The 26,596-nt window shown below is 58.4% G+C and overlaps 3 protein-coding genes across 8 annotated transcripts in view; 2 read left to right on the forward strand and 1 right to left on the reverse strand.

Annotated features, from left to right (window-relative positions):
• The window catches only part of BRD4 (bromodomain containing 4), a 61,684-nt gene extending 49,052 nt beyond the window's left edge, over positions 1 to 12,632 (forward strand). For 5 of the 6 annotated variants that reach the window (XM_085214827.1, XM_085214829.1, XM_085214830.1 and 2 more), the window contains 9 exons: positions 2,620 to 2,672; positions 2,860 to 3,232; positions 5,168 to 5,704; positions 9,068 to 9,180; positions 9,328 to 9,487; positions 9,566 to 9,696; positions 10,213 to 10,424; positions 10,513 to 10,813; positions 12,516 to 12,632. In XM_085214827.1, coding sequence (XP_085070953.1) covers positions 2,620 to 2,672; positions 2,860 to 3,232; positions 5,168 to 5,704; positions 9,068 to 9,180; positions 9,328 to 9,487; positions 9,566 to 9,696; positions 10,213 to 10,424; positions 10,513 to 10,813; positions 12,516 to 12,584 — 1,949 coding nt within the window. In that variant the 3' untranslated portion in view covers positions 12,585 to 12,632. The remainder of the gene's footprint in view (positions 1 to 2,619; positions 2,673 to 2,859; positions 3,233 to 5,167; positions 5,705 to 9,067; positions 9,181 to 9,327; positions 9,488 to 9,565; positions 9,697 to 10,212; positions 10,425 to 10,512; positions 10,814 to 12,515) is intronic. The other variant, XM_085214832.1, reaches the window with a different exon arrangement.
• Positions 12,633 to 16,603: 3,971 nt separating this feature from the next.
• On the forward strand, positions 16,604 to 26,538 carry LOC146542058 (epoxide hydrolase 3-like). The gene is given in 8 exon segments (XM_085214838.1): positions 16,604 to 16,851; positions 18,001 to 18,248; positions 19,287 to 19,372; positions 19,486 to 19,784; positions 22,072 to 22,175; positions 22,267 to 22,366; positions 22,369 to 22,414; positions 23,983 to 26,538. Coding segments are annotated over 7 exon segments (1,119 nt in total). The 5' UTR covers positions 16,604 to 16,851; positions 18,001 to 18,002; the 3' UTR covers positions 24,221 to 26,538.
• LOC104916968 (nuclear factor 1) overlaps positions 24,900 to 26,596 on the reverse strand; it is an 8,651-nt gene continuing 6,954 nt past the window's right edge. Inside the window, exon 3 of the mRNA XM_085214817.1 lies at positions 24,900 to 24,937. Within this exon, the coding sequence (XP_085070943.1) occupies positions 24,900 to 24,937 (38 nt within the window). The remainder of the gene's footprint in view (positions 24,938 to 26,596) is intronic.

A 26,596-nucleotide genomic window follows, 5' to 3' on the forward strand; every position in this document is an offset into this window, starting at 1 on the left:
TTTTAACAGTCGTGTAACCGCAGGCTCCTTTCAACAACAAACAGGGGGGGATGTGTATAGTCCTTTTATCTTTCTTTTTGTTTGTTTTTAAATAATAAACTCAATAAAGTGTTTGGCTTGCTACGGAAAATGCACCTTTTGTATCATCCTGGAATTGTAGTTTTAACCCCCGATTTAAGCATTAGTGCTGGAGAAGGGTCCGTTCCTCTGTGCTTCGGGTGGGAGCAGAAGAGGATTTAGGGAGGAGAGCATTTGGGACAGCGTTTTGTGTCCCAGCCTGGTCCTTCTTGGCCAAATGTGTTGAGATGCCATGACAGAACCTTCATTTCTTTCTTTGTTCGTTGATCTCACACTGCGGTCGTTCCGGTTTGCTGGTTCCCAGCTGCTCAAATAGAGTTTTTTCGGGGTACAAAACCCGATTTCTTCATCCTCCAACACATCACACCTGGCTGGTAGGAAGTGCTTGGCTACAGCAGGAACCAAAACTCCCCTCCAAGATGTCCATGGGCAGAAGGGAAGAATGCAGGCACCTGCCAAAGAAGCAGTGAGGAAAGACGTCGGGTTCACAGCGGTTGATCCCACCCCGTTCTTGGCACAGTTGCTTGCTCTAAGCCATGGATGGCTGTCGTGGTTCCCATTCCTCATCTTTGGGTCTTGAAGATCCTTGGTTGGCATCTCCAACCCAGCATTGGCATCTCCAACCCAGCATTGGCATCTCCAACCCAGCATTGGCATCTCCAACCCAGCATTGGCATCTCCAACCCAACATTGGCATCGCCAACCCAACATTGTGCGTCTCCAACCCAACATTGGGCATCTCCAGCCCAACTTTGGCCATTGCCAGCCCAACATTTAGGATCTTCATCCCAATATTGGGCATCTCCAACCCAACATTGGGGATCTTCAACCCAGCATTGGCATCTCCAACCCAACATTGGCATCTCCAGCCCAACATTGGCATCTCCAGCCCAACATTGTGCATCGCCAACCCAACATTGTGCATCTCCAACCCAACATTGGGCATCTCCAGCCCAACTTTGGCCATTGCCAGCCCAACATTTAGGATCTTCATCCCGTTATTGGGCATCTCCAGCCCAACATTGTGCATCTCCAACCCAGCATTGGCATCTCCAACCCAACTTTGGCCATTACCAACCCAACATTGAGAATCTTCAACCCAACGTTGGGCATCACCAACCCAACATTGGCATCTCCAACCCAAATCACAGAGAAGACTGCTCTGTTACAACGCTCACGTGGCTTTTTCAGCCTCATCGCTGGCACTGACACTTGTCCTTTCCTGATTTTAGCCCATCTCATTCGAGGTCACATCTTAATTCCACTCAGCCCAAAGCTTTTCTCATTTCTTCCCCAATCCTCACAGTCTGCAGTTTTGATTCCTTTCCCTTCCTGCAATGGTTTTCACCCCTAGTGAGACTGAAAGAGGGCTCCTTGTAGCCCTTCCCTCATGTTACAACCTGCCAAGTCTTCAGCCCACATCCTTGCAGCCGTAGGTAAGTGGACCACTCACAAGAGCATCACATTTCTTGGCCCATCTTCCTTTTCTCTGCCTCCGCAGCCATCAACGCGCGAATTCTTCCCGGTGGTTTTGCTTTGGGAGGATGAAATCTCCCAGCGCTGAGCTGTAGGAGCAGAACCCATCTCACATTGTGAGCACTCAGTCCTCAATCGAAGCATTCTTGTGTTCCAAACTGCTGTTTGGGATGCTGCAGGACGGGACCTCGGGTTGACCACTGAGCATTGTGCTCCAGCTCTTATTTTTGCCCAAAAAACTCTCGTTCCCAGCTTGTAGTCATCTGCTCACAGATGGGAAGAGCTGACTTTGCCAGAGCTTGGGATGAAATCCCACTCCGTGCCAAGGATGGATGAAATAACACCGCATAAGGCCAAGGAGCTGAGCGCAGTGGGCTGGAATTCGCCACCGAGGAATTTTTGGCCGGATAACCCAGAATCAGAGAAATGTATTCCTGTGTTCCTCTCTTTTCTTGGCGCGGGTTGGCGGAGGAAATCCTGAGAAAGGCTGAGCCGTGTACACAAACTTCATCCAGTTGCTGCCACGAGCGTGCTTTAAAAATACCCCTGAGTGAAGGAGGAGGAGTGAGAGGTCAGCCTTTGTCCACTCACAGCCGGCCCCAGACGCTCCGTGCTGGAGGCAGCATTGCTGTGTGCTGAGCTCCATGGCTCTCTCTTGTTTTCTCTTGTGCTTCCTGCCTTTCTCCCCTTATCTCTGCCTCCCAGCGAGGCCGCATTCCTGGAATAGCTGAGTTTGGTCAAGCACTGCTCTGTTGCTTTCCCAGCACTGGAGCGGCAGAGATGTGGCTGGGAGGAGACTGCAGCTCTGTGTTCACACGTGGGGCCTGCAGCACCATGCTGGGCACCGCAGTCTTGGGTGTGGAGCTGGGGAAAAGCCAGTTCCAGGTGTTAGATGGACTTTGCCTTCCTCGTGGAATCAGTAAGGTTGGAAAAGACCTCTGAGGGAATCTGCTCCAACTGTTAAACTGTCGTAGCAAAGCACTGCTGTCTTTTTTTTGGGGTGGGGGGGGAATGCAGAGAGCAGCACCACCCGGGTATTAATTTGTGCCATCCTTCTCTTTGCAGAAATGGCACCAAAACTGAAGAAGAAAGGACACTCTGGGCGAGAGCAAAAGAAGGTAGGACACGGAGCATCCCTCCCTGCCCGCAGAGCTGGCCTCAAAGCCCAGGGGGTTCTGAAGCCCGGCTGGCTCCCGCTCTCCCTCCCTCCACCAACAGAGCCATTGCTCTGCTCGGAAGCCGTCCTGCTTCCGACCAAAACCCAAGCCACGACTTTGAACATCTCCCCACGTTTCTCCCTTTTAGCATCACCATCACCACCACCAAGCGGTGCAGCAGCAGCAGCAACAGCCGCCTCCTCCTCCGCAGCCCCCGCAGCAGCCCCCGCCGCCGCCGCCGCAGCAACTGCAGCCGCAGCAACTGCAGCCTCAGCCGCCGCCCCCACCCCCCGTCCCCCCGCAAGCCCCGCCGCCGATGAAGTCCTCCCCACCTCCCTTCGTACCTGCGCAGGTCCCCGTCATGGAGCACCCTCTCCCGGGGAACATGTTCGACACTATGCCGCATTTCACTCAGCCCATCATGCATCTCCCTCAGCCCGAGATGCCGCCTCATCTTCCCCAGCCGCCCGAGCACAGCACTCCTCCCCACCTGAACCAACATGCGGTGGTCTCGCCTCCAGGTGAGCGCAGCGTGGGTGCTGGGGGCACTGCCTTGGGTGCTGGAGGTGCCGCGTTGAGGTCTGGATGCCTTACATTGGGTTCTGGATGCCCTACATTGGGTTCTGGATACCCTCCGTTGGGTGCTGGGGGCGCTGCTTTGGGTGCTGGAGGTGCCACTGTGGCTACTGGATACCTACATTGGGTTCTGGTGGCACTTCCTTGGGTGCTGGGGGCACTGTCTTGGGTGCTGAAAGTGCCACATTGAGTTCTGGATACCCTACATTAGGTTCTGGATGCCCTACATTGGGTTCTGGATGCCCTGCGTTGGGTTCTGGATGCCCTGCGTTGGGTTCTGGATACCTTGCGTTGGGTTCTGGATGCCCTGCGTTGGGTTCTGGATACCTTGCGTTGGGTTCTGGATGCCCTGCATTGGGTTCTGGATACCTTGCGTTGGGTTCTGGATGCCCTACATTGGGTTCTGGATGCCCTACATTGGGTTCTGGATACCCTGCGTTGGGTTCTGGATACCCTGCGTTGGGTTCTGGATGCCCTACATTGGGTTCTGGATACACTACATTGCATTCTGGGGGACCGCCTTGGGTGCTGGGGGCACTGCCTTGGGTGCTGGAGGTGCCACGCTGAGGTCTGGATACCTTACATTGGGTTCTGGATGCCCTACATTGGGTTCTGGATGCCCTACATTGGGTTCTGGATGCCCTACTTTGGGTTCTGGGGCTCTGCTTACTGTGCTAGAGGTGCCCCGTTGAGTTCTGGATACCCTACATTGGGTTCTGGATGCCCTACATTGGGTGCTTTGGGTCTGCTTTGGGTGCTGGAGGTGCCACTTTGAGTTCTGGATACCCTATTTTGGGTTCTGGACACTCTGTGTTGAGTGCTGGGTACTTTGTTGAGTGCTGGACCTTCCGCATTGGGTGCTGGCTGTTCTACGCTGGGCCTTGGACACCTGGTTGGGTGCTGCATGCTCCACATTGGATGCTGAACACCCCACATCGGGTCCTGGATGCTCTACGTTGAGTGCTTTGTTGGGTGCTGGGTGCTCTGCATTGGGTGCTGCGTATCCTGGGCTGGGTGCTGGGCACCTTGTGTTGGGTGCTGGACACCACGTGTCGGGTGTTGGACCTTCTACATTTGGTGCTGGGCACCTTGCGTTGGGTTTGGGACAACTTGTTGGGTGTTGGCCAACTTGTGTTGGGTTCTGGGTGCTCTGCGTTGGGTTCTGGATGCTTGGTTGGGTGTTGGACCCTCTGTATTTGGTGCTGGACACCCCGCATTGTGTGCTGGCACCTTGTGATGGGTGCTGGGGCATCCACAGCCACAAATCCAGGGTGGGAGGATGAGGCCAAGGCCAGGATGTGGGGTTGGTGTCCTGCTGGAGGTGTTGGGTACCATCTTGGATGGCAGTGTTGTAGAATCGCAAACTGGTCTGGGTTGGAAGGGACCTTAAAGATGATAAAACCTTACAATAATGGGGTTAGAAGGGTCTTTAGTGAACGCAGAGCCATGGAATGGATTGGGTTGGGTTCAAAGGGTCCTTGAAGGTCAGATAACCGTAGGATGACTTGGGTTTGGGTTGTAAGGAGTCCTTAAAGGTCACAGAACCATCGAATCATGGTACGACTTTGGTTGGAAGGGTCCTTACAGACCGTAGAATGATGGGATCGCAGCACGGTTGGGTGGGAAGGGACCCAAAGCCCCCCCAGGCTGACCCCTGCCATGGCCGGGTGCCCCCCAGCAGCTCAGGGCCCCGTCCACAGCCTCGGCCACCTCCAGGTATGGGGCACCCACAGCTTTGGGCAGCAGCGCCGGGACCTTATTGCCCTCTGAGTAAAGAATTGGAATTCAAAACCGATCCCCCTCATCCTACCACCGCCATCCAACCGTGCCAAAAGTCGCTCTCCACCTTTCTCACGAGCTCCCTGTCCGTCTCTCCCCAGCTTTGCACAACGCTCTGCCTCAGCAGCCCTCGAGACCCAGCAACCGCGCCGCCGCTCTGCCCCCGAAGCCTCCGCGCCCGCCGGCCGTCTCGCCAGCCATCAGCCAGCAGCCCATGCTCCCTCAGCCGCCTCTGCCCCAGCCTCCCCAAGTCCTGCTGGAGGACGAGGAGCCTCCCCCGCCTCACCACAGCCTGCCTCTGAGCACCAGCCAGATGCAGCTCTACCTTCAACAGCTGCAGAAAGTGCAGCCGCAGACTCCTCTTCTCCCTTCAGTGAAGGTCCAGTCGCAGCCCCAGCCACCCCTGCAGCCTCCGGCGCACCCCGCGGTGCAGCAGCTGCAGCACCAACCCCAGCAGAGGCCCATGCACATGCAACCCATGCCCTTCCCTTCCCACATCCCCCAACCGCAGCCACCTCCGCAGCAGCATCCGCCCCCGCAGCCGCCGCCGCCGCAGCCTCCGCAGCCGGCGAAACCTCAGCAAGTCATCCAGCATCACCCCTCACCACGGCACCATAAGCCCGATCCCTACTCGACCGGTGAGCAGGAGCCGTGGCCGCAGACCCTGCACCCTTTGGTGACGCAGGGGTGGCTCGGCGTTGTCTCCACGTCCTCCGAGGGCGCTTTGCTGCGGGGATGGGGCACTCCTGGGGTTTTCGGCCAACTCGTGTTGGCTGCTGGACATTCTCCGTTGGGTTCTGGGCTTGTTCTCAGTGTTGGCCAACGTGTGTCCGTATCAGATACTCTTTGTTGGGTATTGGCCAACGTGTGTTGGTCCCAGGCACTCTCCCCTGGGTGTTGGTCAAGGTGTGTTGGTACCAGGCACCCTTTGCGTGGTGTTGGTCAAGGTGTGTTGGTACCAGGCACCCTTTGCAGGGTGTTGGTCAAGGTGTGTTGGTACCAGGCACCCTTTGCTGGGTGTTGGTCAAGGTGTGTTGGTACCAGGCACCCTTTGCTGGGTGTTGGTCAAGGTGTGTTGGTACCAGGCACCCTTTGCTGGGTGTTGGTCAAGGTGTGTTGGTCTCAGGCACCCTTTGCGTGGTGTTGGTCAAAGTGTGTTGGTCCCAGGCACCCTTTGCTGGGTGTTGGTCAAGGTGTGTTGGTCCCAGGCACTCTCCGTTGGGTGTTGACCAGCATGTGTTGAATACTGGACACCCTCTGCTGAGTGTTGACCAGCATGTGTTGGGTCCCTGACACTCTCTGCTGGGTGTTGGCCAACGTGTGTTGGTCCCAGACACTCTCCACTGGGTGTTGGCCGTGTGTTGGGTACCAGACACCCTTTGCCGGGTGTTGGCCAATGTGTGTTGGGTTCTTGACATTCTCCATTGGGTGTTGGCCATTTATTGGGTACCAGGCACTCTCTGCTGGGTGTTGGCCAACGTGTGTTGGGTTCCTGACATTCTCCATTGGGTGTTGGCCAACGTGTGTTGGTCCCAGACACTCCCACTGGGTGTTGGCTGTGTGTTGGGTACCAGACACCCTTTGCTGGGTGTTGGCCAACGTGTGTTGGGTCCCTGACATTCTCCATTGGGTGTTGACCAACGTGTGTTGGTCCCAGACACTCTCCACTGGGTGTTGGCCATGTGTTGGGTACCAGACACCCTTTGCTGGGTGTTGGCCAACGTGTGTTGGGTTCCTGACATTTTCCATTGGGTGTTGGCCAACGTGTGTTGGTCCCAGGCACTCTCCACTGGGTGTTGGCTGTGTGTTGGGTACCAGACACCCTTTGCTGGGTGTTGGCCAACGTGTGTTGGGTTCCCGACATTCTCCATTGGGTGTTGGCCAACGTGTGTTGGTCCCAGACACTCCCACTGGGTGTTGGCTGTGTGTTGGGTACCAGACACCCTTTGCTGGGTGTTGGCCAACGTGTGTTGGTCCCAGGCACTCTCCACTGGGTGTTGGCCATTTATTGGGTCCCTGGCACTCTCTGCTGGGTGTTGGCCAACGTGTGTTGGTCCCAGACACTCTCCACTGGGTGTTGGCCATTTATTGGGTACCAGGCACTCTCTGCTGGGTGTTGGCCAACGTGTGTTGGCACCAGACACCCTTCACTGGGTGTTGGTCACGGTGTGTTGGGTACCAGACACCCTTTGCTGGGTGCTGGCCAACATGTGTTGGTCCCAGGCACTCCCCATTGGGTGTTGACCAACTTGGGGGTGCTACCACTTCTCTCCAACACAATCACACTACAGTGATCCCAAATTTGGGGTCTTGACACCACTGGTGCTGGGCCTGGGGAGAGCTCCCACTCCTCACCACGTGAAAAAGACCCAGATTTGGGTCCCAAAGCTTTGCAGCAGGGGTTGGGCTGAGCGCTGTGCTCGGTCAGTGCCACAATTTTGGGTGTTGTTTTTGTTGTTCTTGGTGCAGGCAGCTCGTGGAGGAGGTCAGGATGAGCATCACTTTGGGTGTTGTTTGCCAGGCACTTCCCCAAAGGATGGGGACCAGGAAGGGGGTCCTCCACGCGTCCCACATGCAGATGGGATCCAAATGTGCCAAAATGTGCCAACCTGATGTGGGTTTGGGGACCCAAAATGTGCCAACCTGATGTGGGTTTGGGGACCCAAAATGCGCCAACCTGATGTGGGTTTGTGGACCCAAAATGTGCCAACCTGATGTGGGTTTGGGGACCCAAAATGCGCCAACCTGATGTGGGTTTGGGGACCCAAAATGCGCCAACCTGATGTGGGTTTGTGGACCCAAAATGTGCCAACCTGATGTGGGTTTGTGGACCCAAAATGTGCCAACCTGATGTGGGTTTGTGGACCCAAAATGTGCCAACCTGATGTGGGTTTGGGGACCCAAAAAGTGCCAACCTGATGTGGGTTTGTGGACCCAAAATGTGCCAACCTGATGTGGGTTTGTGGACCCAAAATGTGCCAACCTGATGTGGGTTTGGGGACCCAAAAAGTGCCAACCTGATGTGGGTTTGGGACCCAAAATGTGCCAACCTGATGTGGGTTTGGGGACCCAAAATGTGCCAACCTGATGTGGGTTTGGGGACCCAAAAAGGACCAACCAGTAGATGCCAAGTTTGGGGCTCCTGTTGCCCGCAGCGCTTCTCAGCTCCCACAAAGGACAAAGGAGCGATGGGTGCAAACTGAGCCCCAGGTCCGCCTCCGGGACTCGATTTGGGGCAAATCTGAGCCAATTTGGGGCTTCCTCGTGGAGGTTGTGGGTGTTTTTGGTGGTGGGGCCGCCCGGTTTTGCAGCGCCGCGTTGGTTTGTGGTGTGACACCGCATGTGTCGCGATAGGGCCGTTTATGTCATGATAGGGCAGTGGTTGTCACGACAGGGCAGTGTTTGTCGCGATAGGGCGTTGTGTGTCGCGATAGGACACTGTATGTTATGTTAGGGTGATGCATGTCACAGTAGGGTGGTTAGGGTAGTATGTGTCACGATTGGGCAGTGTTTGTCGCAATAGGATGGTGTTTGCTGTGATAGCATGGTGTGTGTTGTGACAGGGTGGTGCGTGTCACAGTAGGGTGCTGTTGCAGTAGGGCAGTGTGTGTCCTGATATGGCGCTGTGTGTTTTGATAGGGTAGTACATGTCGTGATAGGGCAGTGTGTGTCATGAAGTGGTGCTGTGTGTTGCGATAGGGTGGTGTGTGTTGTGGTAGGGTAGTGTGTCGTGATAGGGCAGTGCAGTAGGATAGTGTGTGTCCTGATATGGCGCTGTGTGTCACGACAGGGTGGTGTGATAGGGCAGTGCGTATCCCGATACGGCGCTCTGTGTCATGATAGGATGCTGTGTGTCACAATAGGGCGGTGTGATAGGGCAGTGCGTATCCCGATATGGCGCTGTCTGTCGCGATAGGGCAATTGGTGTCGCGATAGGGCGGTGCGTGTCGCGACGCGGCGTCGCCGAACAGCATTGACTGACTGGTGCCGAACTGTTGCAGGTCACTTGCGGGAAGCCCCTTCCCCTCTCATGATGCATTCCCCACAGATGCCGCCGTTCCAGGGCTTGGTCCACCAGTCGCCACCCCAACAAAACATCCAGCCAAAAAAGCAGGTAAAGGAAAACGGGCGCCGTGCCCCCGGCCGAGGGCGCAGTGCCGTGGAGCGAGGTTGGCGGGCTGGGGGCCGGGCTGGGGGTCGCTGCCGGAGGGGGCCGCGCAGTGCCTGACCCCCCCCCCATCCCCGCTCTGCTCCGTGGCAGGAGATGCGATCCGCCTCCGTCGTGCAATCGCAGCCCATGGTGGTGAAGGAGGAGAAGATGCATTCTCCCGTCATCCGGAACGAAACCTTCAGCCCCCCTTTGCGGCAGGACCCCCCGAAACACCCCGAGAGCATCAAACCCCCCGCCCACATCCCGCAGAGTGAGTGCCGACCCCCGGCTCCGGGTGGGCGCGGGGACCCGCGTGGGACCGCAGCTCACGGGGCCGCCGTTGTTGCAGGAACGGAGATGAAGCCCATGGAGGGTGGGCGGCCCGTCATCAGACCCCCCGAGCAGAACGCGCCGCCGCCGGGCGTGCAGGACAAGGAGAGGCAGAAGCAGGAACCCAAAACGCCCGTCGCCCCTAAAAAGGTGCGTTCCTCCCCAGAGGGAAAAACCCCAAAACGACGCCCGTCCCTGGAGGTGCCCAGGGCTGGGGGGGTTCTGAGCTCCCTTTCAATCCAACTGTGCTGGGGCCTCGTGGTTCGGTGATCTTTAAGGACCCTCCCAACCCAACCCCAACCCATCTGATGGTTTTGTGATCATTAAGGACCCTCCCAACCCAACCCCAACCCATCTGATGGTTTTGTGGTCTTTAAGGACCCTCCCAACCCAACCCCAACCCATCTGATGGTTTTGTGATCATTAAGGACCCTCCCAGCCCATCCCGTTCTGTAGTTCTATGATCTTTGAGGACCCTCCCAACCCACCCCAGCCCATTCCCTCATTCCATGGATGTCAGAGCAGCAATCTGCCCATCAGAGGGGATCGGAAAGGAGCCGGTCCCTCTTCAACCTTATGAGACCCTTCTTATTTTTGGGGTTGACCGACGGCCACGCGCTCAGCGTCCCCCCCAACCCTCCCCATCCCCCTTCCTCCTTACCTCAGGACCTAAAAATCAAGAACATGGGCTCTTGGGCCAGCCTGGTCCAGAAACATCCCACCACCCCGTCCTCCACCGCCAAATCCTCCAGCGACAGCTTCGAGCAGTTCAAACGGGCGGCGCGGGAGAAGGAGGAGCGGGAGAAGGCGCTGAAAGCTCAGGCAGAGCAGGTGGAGAGGGAGAAGGAACGGCTGAGACGGGAGCAGGAAAGGATGAGGTGAGGCCATCGACCCCCCCGACCCCCTTTGGGGGGGGATGTCGGGGCGTTCAGCCCTTGCCAAAGCTCCGACGTGGGGCTGTTGCAGGAGCCGTGACGACGAGGACGCCATGGAGCAGGCGCGCCGGGTGCACGAGGAGGTGCGGCGACGCCAGGAGCAGCAGCAGCAGCAGCAGCAGCAGCAGCAGCAACAGCAGCAGCAACAACAGCAGCAGCAGCAACAGCAGCAGCAGCAGCAGCAGCAGCAGCAGCAGCAGCAGCAGGTGCCGCCCGCAGCCACCTCCGCCCCGCAGGCGCAGAGCTCCCAGCCGCAGGCCTCGCAGTCCATGCTGGATCAGCAGCGCGAGATGGCCCGCAAGAGGGAGCAGGAGAGGAGGCGCAGGGAGGCGGTGAGCGCAGGGAGCCTTGGGACCCCCAGAGCCACCTCAGGACCCCCAGGGCCACCTCGGGACCCCCAGTGCCACCTTGGGACCCCCAGTGCCACCTTGAGACCCCCAGAGCCACCTTGGGACCCCCAGTGCCACCTTGAGACCCCCAGTGCCACCTTGGGACCCCCTGTGCCACCTCGGGACCCCCCGTGCCACCTCGGGACCCCCAGAGCCACCTTGAGACCCCCAGTGCCACCTTGGGACCCCCAGTGCCACCTTGAGACCCCCCAGGGCCACCTTGAGACCCCCAGGGCCACCTTGAGACCCCCAGGGCCACCTTGGGACCCCCAGTGCCACCTTGAGACCCCCTGTGCCACCTCGGGACCCCCAGGGCCACCTCGGGACCCCCAGAGCCACCTTGAGACCCCCCAGTGCCACCTGGGTACCCCCAGAGCCATCTTGAGACCCCCAGGGCTACCTTGAGATCCTCTGTGCCACCTTGGGACCTCCTGTGCCACCTTGAGACCCCCAGAGCCACCTTGAGACCCCCAGAGCCACTTTGGGACCCCCTGTGCCGCCTTGAGATCCTCTGTGCCACCTTGAGACCCCCAGAGCCACTTTGGGACCCCCAGGGCCACCTTGAGATCCTCTGTGCCACCTTGGGACCCCCAGTGCCCCCTTGAGACCCCCCAGAGCCACCTTGGGACCCCCCGTGCCACCTTGAGACCCCCAGAGCCACCTTGAGACCCCCAGTGCCACCTTGAGACCCCCAGGGCCACCTTGGGACCCCCAGTGCCCCCTTGAGACCCCCCAGAGCCACCTTGAGACCCCCTGTGCCACCTTGGGACCCCCAGGGCCACCTTGGGACCCGCAGGGCCACCTTGAGACCCCCCAGTGTCACCTTGAGACCCCCCAAAGCCACCTTGAGACCCCCAGGGCCACCTTGGGACCCCCAGAGCCACCTTGAGACTCCCCAGGGCCACCTTGAGACCCCCAGGGCCACCTTGAGACTCCCCAGGGCCACCTTGAGACCCCCAGGGCCACCTTGGGACCCCCTGTACCACCTTGAGATCCCCTGTGCCACCTTGGGTCCCCCTGTGCCACCTTGGGACCCCCAGTGCCACCTGGGTACCCCCAGGGCCACCTTGAGACCCCCCAGTGCCACCTTGGGACCCCCAGGGCCACCTTGAGATCCTCTGTGCCACCTTGAGACACCCCAGAGCCACCTTGGGACCCCCCAGAGCCACCTTGAGACCCCCAGTGCCACCTTGGGACCCCCAGAGCCACCTTGAGACCCCCAGTGCCATCTTGGGACCCCCTCAGAGCCACCTGGGTGCCCATTTTAACACCCCAGTACCACCTCGAGACCCCCAGGGCCACCTTGAGACCCCCAGGGCCATCTTGGGACCCCCTCAGAGCCACCTGGGTGCCCATTTTAACACCCCAGTGCCACCTTGAGACCCCCAGGGCCACCTCGAGACCCCCCCCCCAGTTCCACCTGGGTGCCCATTTTAACACCCCAGTACCACCTTGAGACCCCCCCCAATTCCACCTGGTCCCACCTCAAGGCCCCCAGTTCCCCCCTGCTCCCACCGCCATCACCCCAGTGCCCCCCAATGCCACCACGATGCCCTCACATCCCCCCCCCCCACATCCCAGCGCCCCCCCCCCCTCAATCCCTCGTTGCCCCCCTGACCCCCCCCCTCTTTTTCCCCCCCCCCAGATGGCAGCTACGATCGACATGAATTTCCAGAGCGACCTGTTGGCAATATTTGAAGAGAACCTTTTCTGAGAGAGCCGCCTCATTTTCCTCCTTCTGACTCTGTGGGACCCCCCCCCCCCCGCCCCCCCCTCCCAGCCCTCCGAGCCCCCCTAAATCCCCCCCCCCCCCAAAAAAAACAAAAAAAAAAACCCTACAAAAAAAAAAAAAAACCACAAAAGTGAAAGAAAAACGGATCCGACACCGACGACCCCCCCGCAAACTGCGCCCAACACAGGGGGAGGATTTTGGGGGGTGGGGGTGGGGGGGGGGGCGAGGGGGGTGGGCTGCAGCCCCCAAATATCCGCCCGCCTCAACGACCCCCCCCCCCCCCCCCCTTTTTTCCTCCTCCTCCTCCACTTTTTTTTTTTTTTTTTCTAAAAAACACACAGGAAAAAAAAAAAAAGAAAAAAAAAAAACACAACCAAAAGATCCTTGGGGTTTGTGTGTGGTTGGGGGGGGGCGGGTTTTGAGGGGGGGGGAGGGGAGGGGAGGGGGGGGGAGGATTTGGGGGGGGGGGTGATGGGGTGATGGGGGTCCCCCCCCCCCCCCCCTCCATGCCACGAAGGGAGAATTGGTGCTGCGGGGACCAACCGAAGCCCCCCATCATTGCCCCCTTTTCTTTCTTAACCCCCCCCAAACCCCCCCCAACCTCCCAAAATCGGGCGACTCTCGGACCCCCCCACCCCCAAACCCCCCCACAACCCCCCATAGCCCCCCAACCCCCCCCCAGACCCCCCCAACCCCCCAGTTTTCCACCCGAGGTCGGAGGTTCGGTGCAAGGACGCTGCTTCTATTTTGCTCACTTTCAGTCTATATTTTTAACTCTTAAACCCAACAAAGCCACCCTTGGTTTTACGTTTCCTTTTATTTTTTGCGGGGGGGGGGTCGAGGGGGGGGATTTTTTTTTTCGGTTCTTTGTTGTTTTGAGGATTTTTTGGGGGGGTGTTTTCTCGTTTTTTTTTTGTTTTGTTTCGTTTTTTTCTTCTTCATCCTAACGTTGTCCGTGTTTAAAAAGGAACAAAAAAAGGTTCGGAGGAGAGAGGTGAAAGGAAAAAGGGATTTTGGAAGAGGAGCTGAGAAGGGACGCGGAGGGGGAGCGGCAAAAAAGAGCGTTTGGAACGGTAAAAAGAACAAAAAGTGGGAAAAAAAAAAACGAGAAAAATAAGCCCCAAAAGGCGCCGTTGCGGTCGGACGGAAATCGGTCAAAATGTAAAGAAAAAAGAAAAAAAAAAAAACAAAAAAAAAACAAAAAATGTTAAAAAAAAAAAAGAAGGAAAAAAAAAAGAAAAAAAAAAAGAAAAAAAAAAAAAAGTTGGAAAAACAAAGTTTTATATAAAGGTCCCGAAGTGATTAAAAAAGTGATTAATGAAAAGTGATTGATTAAAAGGAGTGAAAATGGGGGGGGGGGAAGGGGGGAAGGGGTTGGAAATGGGGGGAAGGAACGAAAAATGGGGGTTGGAAAGAGTGGGGGTTAATAGGAAAATTAAAAACCTTTTTTTTTTTGTGGACGGGGGGGGTAAAAATAACACAAAAAGCCCGGGGAAAAAAAGGTGAAAAAATATGAAAAAAGGTGAAAAAAGGTGAAAAAATAACGAAAAAAAAGGTGAAAAAATTATGAAAAAAAAAGGTGAAAAAATTACAAAAAAAGTGAAAAAAATACGAAAAAAAAGTGAAAAAATTACGAAAAAAAAGGTGAAAAAATTACGAAAAAAAAGTGAAAAAAATACGAAAAAAAATGAAAAAAATACAAAAAGTGAAAAATAATGAAAAAACGTGAAAAAATATGAAAAATATACGGAAAGTGAAAAAATGTGAAAAAACGTGAAAAAATACGAAAAAAATAAGAACATGAAAAAAATACAAAAAAATACGAAAAAAATACGAAAAAATACGAAAAAAATACGAAAAAATACGAAAAAAATACTAAAAAGTGAGATAATATGAAGAAATATGAAAAAATACAAAAAAGTAAAAAAAAATACGGAAAAAGGTGAAAAAATATGAAAAAAAAGAAAAAAAATACGAAAAAAATATGAAAAAATACGAAAAAAATGAAAAAAAATACAAAAAAAATATGAAAAAATACGGAAAAAAAAATAAAAGCTGAAAAAAATCCGAAAAAAAATAGGAAAAAATCCATAGAAAGGGTTGTTTTTGGTTTTTGCTCTGTGCCATTCGTCCCCACTGCCCCCCCAGGCCCACACTTCGTTACCCCCCATCGCTCTGTGACCATCCTGCAACAAACGGACTTTTTTTTTTATTTTATTTTATTTTAAGAAGAAAAAGGGGGAAAAAAGTTAAAAAAAAAATCCCAAAATAACGATAATAGTAATAATTAATAACTGATATAAATAATGGAGCGGTGGTGGCAGCGGCGCTGCTGATGTGGGGTGATGGGGTTTGGGAGCCATAGGTGGGGATTGGGGTCAGGGCTGTGGGTTTGGGAGCCATAGGTGGGGATTGGGGTCAGGGCTGTGGGTTTGGGAGCCATAGGTGGGGATTGGGGTCAGGGCTGTGGGTTTGGGAGCCATAAGTGGGGATTGGGGTCAGGGCTGTGGGTTTGGGAGCCATAAGTGGGGATTGGGGTCAGGGCTGTGGGTTTGGGAGCCATAGGTGGGGATTGGGGTCAGGGCTGTGGGTTTGGGAGCCATAGGTGGGGATTGGGGTCAGGGCTGTGGGTTTGGGAGCCATAGGTGGGGATTGGGGTCAGGGCTGTGGGTTTGGGAGCCATAGGTGGGGATTGGGGTCAGGGCTGTGGGTTTGGGAGCCATAGGTGGGGATTGGGGTCAGGGCTGTGGGTTTGGGACCCATAATTGAAGACTGGGGTCAGGGCTGTGGGTTTGGGACCCATAGGTGGGGATTGGGGTCAGGGCTGTGGGTTTGGGAGCCATAGGTGGGGATTGGGGTCAGGGCTGTGGGTTTGGGAGCCATAAGTGGGATTGGGGTCAGGGCTGTGGGTTTGGGAGCCATAGGTGGGGATTGGGGTCAGGGCTGTGGGTTTGGGAGCCATAATTGAAGATTGGGGTCAGGGCTGTGGGTTTGGGAGCCATAGGTGGGGATTGGGGTCAGGGCTGTGGGTTTGGGAGCCAAGGTGGGATTGGGGTCAGGGCTGTGGGTTTGGGAGCCATAGGTGGGGATTGGGGTCAGGGCTGTGGGTTTGGGAGCCATAAGTGGGGATTGGGGTCAGGGCTGTGGGTTTGGGAGCCATAAGTGGGGATTGGGGTCAGGGCTGTGGGTTTGGGACCCATAAGTGGGGATTGGGGTCAAGGCTGTGGGTTTGGGAGCCATAGGTGGGGATTGGGGTCAGGGCTGTGGGTTTGGGACCCTTAAGTGAGGATTGGGGTCAGGGCTGTGGGTTTGGGAGCCATAAGTGAGGATTGGGGTCAGGGCTGTGGGTTTGGGACCCATAATTGAAGATTGGGGTCAGGGCTGTGGGTTTGGGACCCGTAAGTGGGGATTGGGGTCAGGGCTGTGGGTTTGGGAGCCATAATTGAAGATTGGGGTCAAGGCTGTGGGTTTGGGATCCGTAAGTGGGGATTGGGGTCAGGGCTGTGGGTTTGGGACCCATAGGTGGGGATTGGGGTCAGAGCTGTAGGTTTGGGAGCCATAGGTGGGGATTGGGGTCAGGGCTGTGGGTTTGGGACCCATAGGTGGGGATTGGGGTCAGAGCTGTGGGTTTGGGAGCCATAGGTGGGGATTGGGGTCAGGGCTGCGGGTTTGGGACCCATAAGTGGGCACTGGGATGGGATGTGTGGGGCTGTGCAGTCTGTGCTCCTTTCGGGGTGCTGTGTGGTTTTTATCCCCATTTCATCCCCATATCCTTTATCTCCATAATGTCACCCCTGGGTCCCCGTATCCCACATCCCCATAACGTCCCCACGACCCCATCGTGTCCCCACGTCCCCATTACGACCCCATATTCCCCTCCCCCACCCTCCCATGTGACTTTTCCCCTCCCTCTACCCCCCCCCCGCGCTCTTATTGGTCCGTCCCTCTCTGCCCCGCTCTCTCTGCGCTCTCATTGGTCCGCCCCTCTGCCCCGCCCCGTCTGCGCTTTCATTGGTCCGCCCCTCCCGTTGCTCCACCCCCTCTTCCCCCGCGCTCACATTGGTCCGCCTCTGCCCTGCTCTCTCTGCGCTCTCATTGGTCCGCTCCCTCTGCCCCGCCCCCTCTGCTCTCTCATTGGCCCGCCCCTCACTTTGCTCCACCCCCTCCTCCCCCGCTCTCGGCGCGGACCAATCAGTGCGAGGAGGGGGCGGGGCCGGGAGCAACGGAGCGGTGGAAGCGGCGGAAGAAGGTCCGGGAGGGGCCGGCGGGGAGGGGGGGGGGTCGCGGCAGCGCTGCGACAACGACAGCGGGGGGGCGGGCGGGGGTGCAGGAGAAGGTGACAGTCACGTGGGTGGGAACGATACGGCGACAGCGTCACGTGGGTAGGGGCATCGTAGTGACAGTGTCACGTGGGAGGGGACACTGAGGTGACAGTGCCCATATGGGGGGGGGGCACACAGTGCCGATGGGGGGGGGGTGCATACAGTGCCGATATAGGGTTGTCCGTCCCGTCCCCCCCCCCCCACCCTCCCAGTTGCCAAACCCCACCGCTCTCCTCCCTTCTCCCCACCCCAGCTGCCACCCATCCCCACCAGTCACCCCAGCGCCCCCCCCATTGCCCACCAGTGCCCCCAGTACCCCCCCCAGTACCCCCCCCAAAGCCCCCAGACTCCCCCAGTCCCCCTGGGGAACATCGCCACCAGTGACCCCAGTACCCCCCGTCCCCCCCCCCACTACGCCCCAAAGCCCCCCAAACCTCCCTCAGATCCCCCCCAGATCCCCCCCAGTACCCCCCCCAGCTCCCCTCCATCGCCACCAGTGACCCCAGTACCCCCCCCCAGAGCCCCCCAGAGCCCCCCAGATCCCCCCCAGTCCCCCTGAGGGACATCGCCACCAGTGCCCCCAGTACCCCCCCAGTACCCCTCCCAAAGCCCCCCAGACTCCCCCAGTCCCCCTGGGGGACATCGCCACCAGTGACCCCAGTACCCCCCGTCCCCCCCCCCACTACGCCCCAAACCCCCCCCAAACCTCCCCCAGCTCCCCTCCATCGCCACCAGTGACCCCAGTACCCCCAGTCCCCCCCCCACTACGCCCCAAAGCCCCCCAAACCCCCCCCAGATCCCCCCCAGATCCCCCCCAGTACCCCCCCCAGCTCCCCTCCATCGCCACCAGTGACCCCAGTACCCCCCCCCAGAGCCCCCCAGATCCCCCCCAGTCCTCTGGGGGACATCGCCACCAGTGACCCCAGTACCCCCAGTACCCCCCCCCACTACGCCCCAAAGCCCCCCAAACCCCCCCCAGATCCCCCCCAGACCCCCCCCAGAACCCCCCAGATCCCCCCAGATCCCCTGGAGGACATCGCCACCAGTGACCCCAGTACCCCCCCGTCCCCCCCCAGCGATGCTGCAGTCCCTACGCTGGGCTCTGTTGGCCCCCACCCGGGCTGTGCTGGCGGTGCAACGCGCGGCTCTGAGGTTGGCGGTGGCGGCGGCGGCGGCGGCGGCGGGGTTGGCCTACGGGCTGTGGGGGCTTTGGGTGCTGCTGAGGAGGGGTCCCTGGGGGGCTCTGAGGCGGAAGGTGAGGGCGGAACCCCCCCCCGGGTTGGAGGATGGAACCTACGGGCAGCACGGATGGCTGAGGCTGAAGGTGAGCGGGGGGGGGGGGGGGGGGTCTTGGGGGTCCCGGAGGGGTCTTGGGGAGGCAGGGTGGAGTTCTGGGGGGGGGGGGGGTGTTGAGGTACATTGGGGGGACCTAAGGGGGTCCTGGAGGGGCTTGGGGGTCCTGGGTGGGATTAGGGGGGTTTGGAGGGGATCCTGGGGGAGATTGGGGGCTGGGGGGGGTCCCAGAGGGGTCCTGGGGGGGGGGGGGCTGGAAGGAGTTTGGGGGGGGGTTGAGGTACCTTGGAGGTCCTAAGGGGGTCCTGGGGGGGGTTGGGGGTGGTCTGGGGGTCCTGTGAGGGATTGGGGGCTTTGGGGGGGGGCTTGGGGGAGATTGGGGGCTGGCGGGGGGGTCCCAAAGGGGTCTTAGTGTGGCTGGGAGGAGTTCTGGGGGGGGGGGGGGGGGGAGATTGAGGTATTTTGGGGATTCTAAGGGGATCCTGGAGGGGTTTGGGGAGGCTTGGGGGCTGGGGAGGGGTCCCAGGGGTGTTGGGGGGGGCTGGGAAGAGTTCTGGGGGTTCTAAGGGGGTCCTAAAGGGTCCTGGAGGGTTTGGGGGGGGCTTGGGGGAAACTGTGGCCTGGGGGGGGTCCCGGAGGCGTCTTGGGGGGAGTGGGAGGTGTTCTGGGGGTCATAAGGGGGTCCTAAGGGGGTCCTGGAGGGGTTTGGGGGGGGTGGGAGGTGTTCTGGGGGGAGTTGAGGTACTTTGGGGGGTCCTAAGGAGGTCCTGGAGGGGTTTGGGGGGGGTGGGAGGTGTTCTGGGGGTCCTAAAGGGGTCCTGGAGGGGTTTTGGGGGGGGGGGGTGGTCTGGGGGTCCTGGAGGAGTTATGAGGGGTTTGGAGGGGAGTTGTGGGGGGTCCTGGTTGTCCTTTGGGGGGGGTGGGGAGGAGGAGTGTGCGCTTTGGGGTGATCCTGAAGGGGCTTTTGTTTTCATGAGCGGGGTTTGGAGTGGTCTTTGGGGTCAGAATTTGGGGGGGGGGGCCCCATTAACCCCTTCCCTCCCTTTCCCCCCCTCCCCCCTCCCCCAAGAGCTCAGGGCTGTGCCTCCATTACGTCGCCTGCGGTCCCCAAACCGCCCCGCTGCTGCTGCTGCTGCACGGCTTCCCCCAGAACTGGTGGGTCTCAACGACGTGGGGTCATTTTTGGGGTGTGGGGGGGTGACATCCGTTGGGTGACCCCCCCCCCGATCCCCCTCCCCCAATCCCTCCACCCCCCCCCCCCCCCCAAGGTTCTGTTGGCGTCACCAACTGCTGGAATTCGGCCGTCGGTTCCGGACGGTGGCTTTGGATCTTCGCGGTTGTGGGGCATCGGAAAAACCTTTGGGAAAAGAAAATTACAGCCCCGAAATCCTGCTGGGGGACATCCGAGAAGCGATGGGGGAACTGGGGGGGCAAAAAGAGACCCGAAAATGGATTTTGGTGGGTCACGATTGGGGGGGGGTCCTGGCCTGGGAGTTGGCCGCCGCGCATCCGGAGCTGGTGGCCAAGTTGGTGGTGATGGATGCGCCGCACCGCGCCGTCATGATGGGTAATGGGGGGAGTGGGGGGTGGGGGGTGGGGGTGGGGGGTGGGGTTGGGTGGCACCTCGCCTCTGCCCCATTGGGTGCCAACCCCCCGCGGTCACCCCGTAGGTGCCATCTCTTGTGGTCACCCCATAGGTGCCACCCCCACGCCCACCCCATAGGTGCCATCTCCCATCTCGACCCCATTTGGGTGCCACCCCCCACGTCCACCCCATTAAGTACCAACCCCCCATGGTCACCCATAGGTGCCATCCCCCCACGTCCACCCCATTTGGGTGCCGCCCCTCATGGTCACCCCATAGGTGCCACCCCCCATGCCCACCCCATTAAGTACCAACCCCCCATGGTCACCCATAGGTGCCATCCCCCCACGTCCACCCCATTTGGGTGCCGCCCCTCATGGTCACCCCATAGGTGCCACCCCCACGCCCACCCCATAGGTGCCATCTCCCACCTCGACCCCGTTTGGATGCCACCCCTCATCTCCACCCCATAGGTGCCACCCCTCGTGATCACCCCATAGTGCCACCTCCCATCTCGACCCCATTTGGGTGCCATCTCCACATCCACCCCATAGGGATTCATCCCCCATGGTCACCCCATTGAGTACCAACCCCCCATGGTCACCCCATAGGTGCCATCCCCCATGTCCACCCCATTTGGGTGCCGCCCCTTATGGTCATCCCATAGGTGCCACCCCCACGTCCACCCCATTAAGTACCAATCCCCCATCTCCACCCCATAGGTGCCACCCCCCACGCCCACCCCATAGGTGCCATCTCCCACCTCGACCCCGTTTGGATGCCACCCCTCATCTCCACCCCATAGGTGCCACCCCTCGTGATCACCCCATAGTGCCACCTCCCATCTCGACCCCATTTGGGTGCCATCTCCACATCCACCCCATAGGGATTCATCCCCCATGGTCACCCCATTGAGTACCAACCCCCCATGGTCACCCCATAGGTGCCATCCCCCATGTCCACCCCATTTGGGTGCCGCCCCTTATGGTCATCCCATAGGTGCCACCCCCACGTCCACCCCATTAAGTACCAATCCCCCATCTCCACCCCATAGGTGCCACCCCCACGCCCACCCCATAGGTGCCATCTCCCATCTCGACCCCATTTTGGGTGCCACCCCCCACGTCCACCCCATTAAGTACCAACCCCCCATGGTCACCCATAGGTGCCATCCCCCCACGTCCACCCCATTTGGGTGCCGCCCCTCATGGTCACCCCATAGGTGCCACCCCCCATGCCCACCCCATTAAGTACCAACCCCCCATGGTCACCCATAGGTGCCATCCCCCCACGTCCACCCCATTTGGGTGCCGCCCCTCATGGTCACCCCATAGGTGCCACCCCCACGCCCACCCCATAGGTGCCATCTCCCACCTCGACCCCGTTTGGATGCCACCCCTCATCTCCACCCCATAGGTGCCACCCCTTGTGATCACCCCATAGTGCCACCTCCCATCTCGACCCCATTTGGGTGCCATCTCCACATCCACCCCATAGGGATTCATCCCCCATGGTCACCCCATTGAGTACCAACCTCCCATGGTCACCCCATAGGTGCCATCCCCCATGTCCACCCCATTTGGGTGCCACCCCCCACGTCCACCCCATAGGTGCCATCTCCCATCTCGACCCCATTTGGATGCCACCCCCCATCTCCACCCCACTGGGTGCCCTCCCCTATGGTCACCCCATTTGGGTACCATCCCCCATGCCCACCCCATTCAGCACCACCCCCACATCCACCCCATAGGTGCCCCCCCCATTTGGGTGCCCCCCCCCATTCGGGTGCCCCCCCCATTCGGGTGCCGCCCCTATTCGGGTGCCCCCCCCCCATTCTGGTGCCCCTCCCCCCATTCGGGTGCCCCCCCCCATTTGGGTGCCGCCCCTATTCGGGTGCTCCCCCCATTCGGGTGCCGCCCCCCTCATTTGCGTGCCCCCCCTCCATTCGGGTTCCCCCCCCCCATTCGGTTGCCCCCCCCCCATTCGGGTCCCCCCCCCCCCTATTCGGTTGCCCCCCCCCCATTAGTGTGCCCCCCCCCCCATCCGGGTGCCCCCCCCACCATTCGGGTTCCCCCCCCCTATTCGGTTGCCCCCCCCCCATTCGGGTGCCCCCCCCCATCCGGGTGCCCCCCCCCCCCCATTCGGGTTCCCCCCCCCATTCGGTTGCCCCCCCCCCGTTTGCGTGCCCCCCCCCCGTTTGCGTGCCCCCCCCCCCATTCGGGTGCCCCCCCCCATTCGGGTTCCCCTCCTGACCCCCCTCCCATTTCAGGTTTCTCAGCCCTTCACCCCACTCAGCTGCTCCGTTCCAGCTACATCTTCCTCTTCCAGCTGCCGTGGCTCCCCGAGTTCCTCCTCTCCCTCGCCGACTTCCAGGTGCGTCCCCCCCCCGAGACCCCCCCACCCCCTCTCTCCCCCCCACCCCAGTCCCCCCCCATCATTTCAGCCCCCCCCCGTGGCCCCGCAGATCCTCAGGACGTTCCTTACGGGGCCGTGGTCGGGCATCCAGAACCCGTGGCGACGGCTGACGGCCCCCGAACTGGAGGCGTACCTTTATGGGCTCCGCCAGCAGGGGCGCTCAGCCCCCCCCTTCATTACTACCGGAACCTCTTCGGGTCGGTGGGGACCCCAAGATTTTGGGGTTTTTTTTTTTGGGGGGGGGGGCGATTTGGGGTGGTCTCTGTTGGGTCGTCTTGGTTGGCTTCCATTTGGGTGTTTGGTGATTTTGTGGGGTTGTGGGGGGGTCCAATGTTGGGGGTCCCGTTTTGGGATTTCCATTTTGGGGTTTCCATTTTAGGGATCCCATTTTGGGGTTTCCATTTTAGGGGTCCCGTTTTGGGGTCTCATTTTGGGATCCCATTTTGGGATTCCCATTTTAGGTTTCCCATTTTAAGGGTTCCTTTTTGGGGGTTCCATTTTGGGATTCCCATTTTAGGGGTCCCGTTTTGGGGTCCCATTTTGGGGTCCCATTTTGGGATTCCCATTTTGAGGTTTCCATTTTAGGGGTCCCATTTTGGGATTCCCTTTTTGGGATTCCCATTTTAGGGGTCCCATTTTGGGATTCTTCCATTTTGGGATTCCCATTTTAGGGGTCCCATTTTGGGGTCCCATTTTGGGGTTTCCATTTTAGGGGTCCCGTTTTGGGATTCCCATTTTGGGGGTCCCATTTTGGGGTCCCATTTTGGGGTTTCCATTTTAGGGGTCCCATTTTGGGATTCCCATTTTGGGGTTTCCTTTTTGGGATTCCCATTTTAGGGGTCCCATTTTGGGATTCCCATTTTAGGGGTCCCTTTTTGGGGGTCCCATTTTGGGATTCCCATTTTAGGGGTTCCCATCTTAAGGGTTTCCATGTTGGGGGTCCCATTTTAGGGGTTCTCATTTTAGGGGATCCCATTTTGAGTTCCCATTTTGGAGGTCCCGTTTTAGGGTTCCCTTTTTGGGGTTGCCATTTTAGGGGTCCCATTTTGGGGTGACCATTTGGGATGTTCCGTTTTGGGATGTTCCTTTTGGGATGTCCCAGTTTGGGATGTTCTCTTTGGGAAGTGCCCATTTGGGATGTTCCCATTTGAGATACCCCAATTTGGGATGTCCCCATTGGGATTCTCTCATTTGGGATGTTCCTTTGTAGGATCCCCCAATTTGGGATTCTCCATTGGGATTCTTCCATTTGGGATGTCCCCATTTGGGTTGTCCCCATTTGGGATACCCCAATTTGGGATGTTCCCATTTAGGATGCTCCCATTTGGGATACCCCAATTTGGGATGTTTCCATTTAGGATGCTCCCATTTGGGATGTCCCCATTTGGGTTGTCCCCATTTGGGATACCCCAATTTGAGATGCTCCCATTTGGGATGTTCCCATTTAGGATGCTCCCATTTGGGATGTCCCCATTTAGGATGCTCCCATTTGGGATGTCCCCATTTGGGTTGTCCCCATTTGGGATACCCCAATTTGAGATGCTCCCATTTGGGATGTTCCCATTTAGGATGCTCCCATTTGGGATACCCCAATTTGGGATGTTCCCATTTGGGATGTTCCCATTTGGGATGTTCCCATTTGGGATACCCCAATTTGGGATGCTCCCATTTAGGATGCTCCCATTTGGGATGTTCCCATTTGGGATGTTCAGATTGGGGTCGTACCCCCACCCCTCACCCCTCTCCCCCCACCCCAACCCCGCAGTGACTCCCCGGTGCCCCGCGAGCGCCCTCCGTGCCCGGTGCTGATTTTATGGGGTGGCCGCGACGCCTTCCTGGACCCCCGGCTGGCCCCGTTCCTACAGCAGCGTATGGCCCCCAACGCCCACCTCCACCTCATCCCAAATGCGGGGCATTGGCTGCCCGAAGACCAACCCGAAGAAGTCAACCGGCTCTTATGGGATTTCCTGGAGGGGGAGGAGCGAGAAGGGACCCCACAATGAGGATGGGGTCCTCCTGGGGGTCTGTGGGGCGGTGGGGAGAGCGAGGGGGGTTGGGGAGCCTGATATTGGGATGGGGGCATTGAGATGCCTATGGGGACCCAACAATGGGGTGGGGACACTGAGATCCCAATAATGACCCCAACAATGGGGTGGGGACACTGAGATGCCTATGGGGACCCTAACAATGGGGTGGGGACACTAAGATCCCAATGGGGACCCCAACAATGGGGTGGGGACACTGAGATCCCAATAATGACCCCAACAATGGGGTGGGGACATTGAGATGCCTATGGGGACCCAACAATGGGGTGGGGACACTGAGATCCCAATAATGACCCCAACAATGGGGTGGGGACATTGAGATGCCTATGGGACCCCAACAATGGGGTGGGGACATTGAGATGCCTATGGGGACCCAACAATGGGGTGGGGCACTGAGATGCCTATGGGGACCCCAGCATTGGGGTGGGGACACTAAGATCCCAATGGGGACCCCAACAATGGGGTGGGGACACTGAGATCCCAATGATGAACCCAACAATGGGGTGGGGACACTGAGATGCCTATGGGACCCCAACAATGGGGTGGGGACATTGAGATGCCTATGGGGACCCAACAATGGGGTGGGGCACTGAGATGCCTATGGGGACCCAACAATGGGGTGGGGACATTGAGATGCCTATGGGGACCCAACAATGGGGTGGGGCACTGAGATGCCTATGGGGACCCAACAATGGGGTGGGGACACTGAGATCCCAATAATGACCCCAACAATGGGGTGGGGCACTGAGATGCCTATGGGGACCCTAACAATGGGGTGGGGACACTGAGATCCCAATGGGGACCCCAACAATGGGGTGGGACACTGAGATCCCAATGGGGACCCCAACAATGGGGTGGGGACACTGAGATGCCTATGGGACCCCAACAATGGGGTGGGGACACTGAGATGCCTATGGGGACCTAACAATGGGGTGGGGACACTGAGATCCCAATAATGACCCCAACAATGGGGTGGGGACATTGAGATGCCTATGGGGACCCCAACAATGGGGTGGGGACACTGAGATGCCTATGGGGACCCTAACAATGGGGTGGGGACACTAAGATCCCAATGGGGACCCCAACAATGGGGTGGGGACACTGAGATGCCTATGGGGACCCTAACAATGGGGTGGGGACACTGAGATCCCAATGGGGACCCCAACAATGGGGTGGGGACACTGAGATGCCTATGGGGACCCCAACAATGGGGTGGGGACACTGAGATGCCTATGGGGTCCCCAACAATGGGGTGGGGACACTGAGATCCTAATGATGGCCCCAACATTGGGGTGGGGAGCGCGATGTTGGGATGAAGACCCCAGATGTTGGGGTGGAGACCTCAGTATTGGGATGGAGATCTCAACAGTGGGATGGGGACCCCACTATGGGGTGGAGATGTCGAGATCCCACTGGAGACCCCAATATTGGGGTATGGACCTGGATGTGGGGATGGGGGTATTGAAATCCCAATGGGGACCCCAACGCTGGGGTAGGGAGCCTGGTTTTGGGATGGGGACCCTGATGTTGGGGTGGGGACATTGAGATCCCAATGGAGACCCCAACTTTGGGGTGGGGTCATTGGGATTCTTGTGGGGACCCCAACCTTGGGGGGTCTGTGGTGTTGGGGTGGAGACCCTAGGATGGGGATGGGGACGTTGAGATCCCAATGGGGACCCCGACAATGGGGTGGGGAGTCTGGTTTTGAGATGGGGATCCCGATGTTGGGATGGAGACCCCAAGATGGGGACGTTGAGATCCCAATGGGGACCCCAACAATGGGGTGGGGAGCCTGGTTTTGGGATGGGGATCCCGATGTTTTGGGATGGGGACCCCAGGATGGGGATGGGGACGTTGAGATCCCAATGGAGACCCCAACAATGGGGTGGGGAGCCTGGTTTTGGGATGGGGACCCTATGTTGGGATGGGGACCCCAGGATGGGGACGGGGACGTTGAGATCCCAATGGGGACCCCAACTTTGGGGTGGGGAGTCTGGTTTTGAGATGGGGATCCCGATGTTTTGGGATGGGGACCCCAGGATGGGGATGGGGACGTTGAGATCCCAATGGGGACCCCGACAATGGGGTGGGGAGCCTGGTTTTGGGATGGGGACCCCATGTTGGGATGGGGACCCCAGGATGGGGACGGGGACGTTGAGATCCCAATGGAGACCCCAACTTTGGGGTGGGGTCATTGGGATTCTTGTGGGGACCCCGTTACTTTATATTAAGTGATTACATATGTAATTATACATGCATATAATACGTAAAACAAACGTATTTTAATGATCTTAACGAACTTACGAGCGCAGGGAAATGGAGTGCCGTGCACAT

This window comes from Meleagris gallopavo, chromosome 34 (assembly GCF_905368555.1).
Source record: "Meleagris gallopavo chromosome 34, MGAL_WU_HG_1.1, whole genome shotgun sequence".
Taxonomy (NCBI): domain Eukaryota; kingdom Metazoa; phylum Chordata; class Aves; order Galliformes; family Phasianidae; genus Meleagris; species Meleagris gallopavo.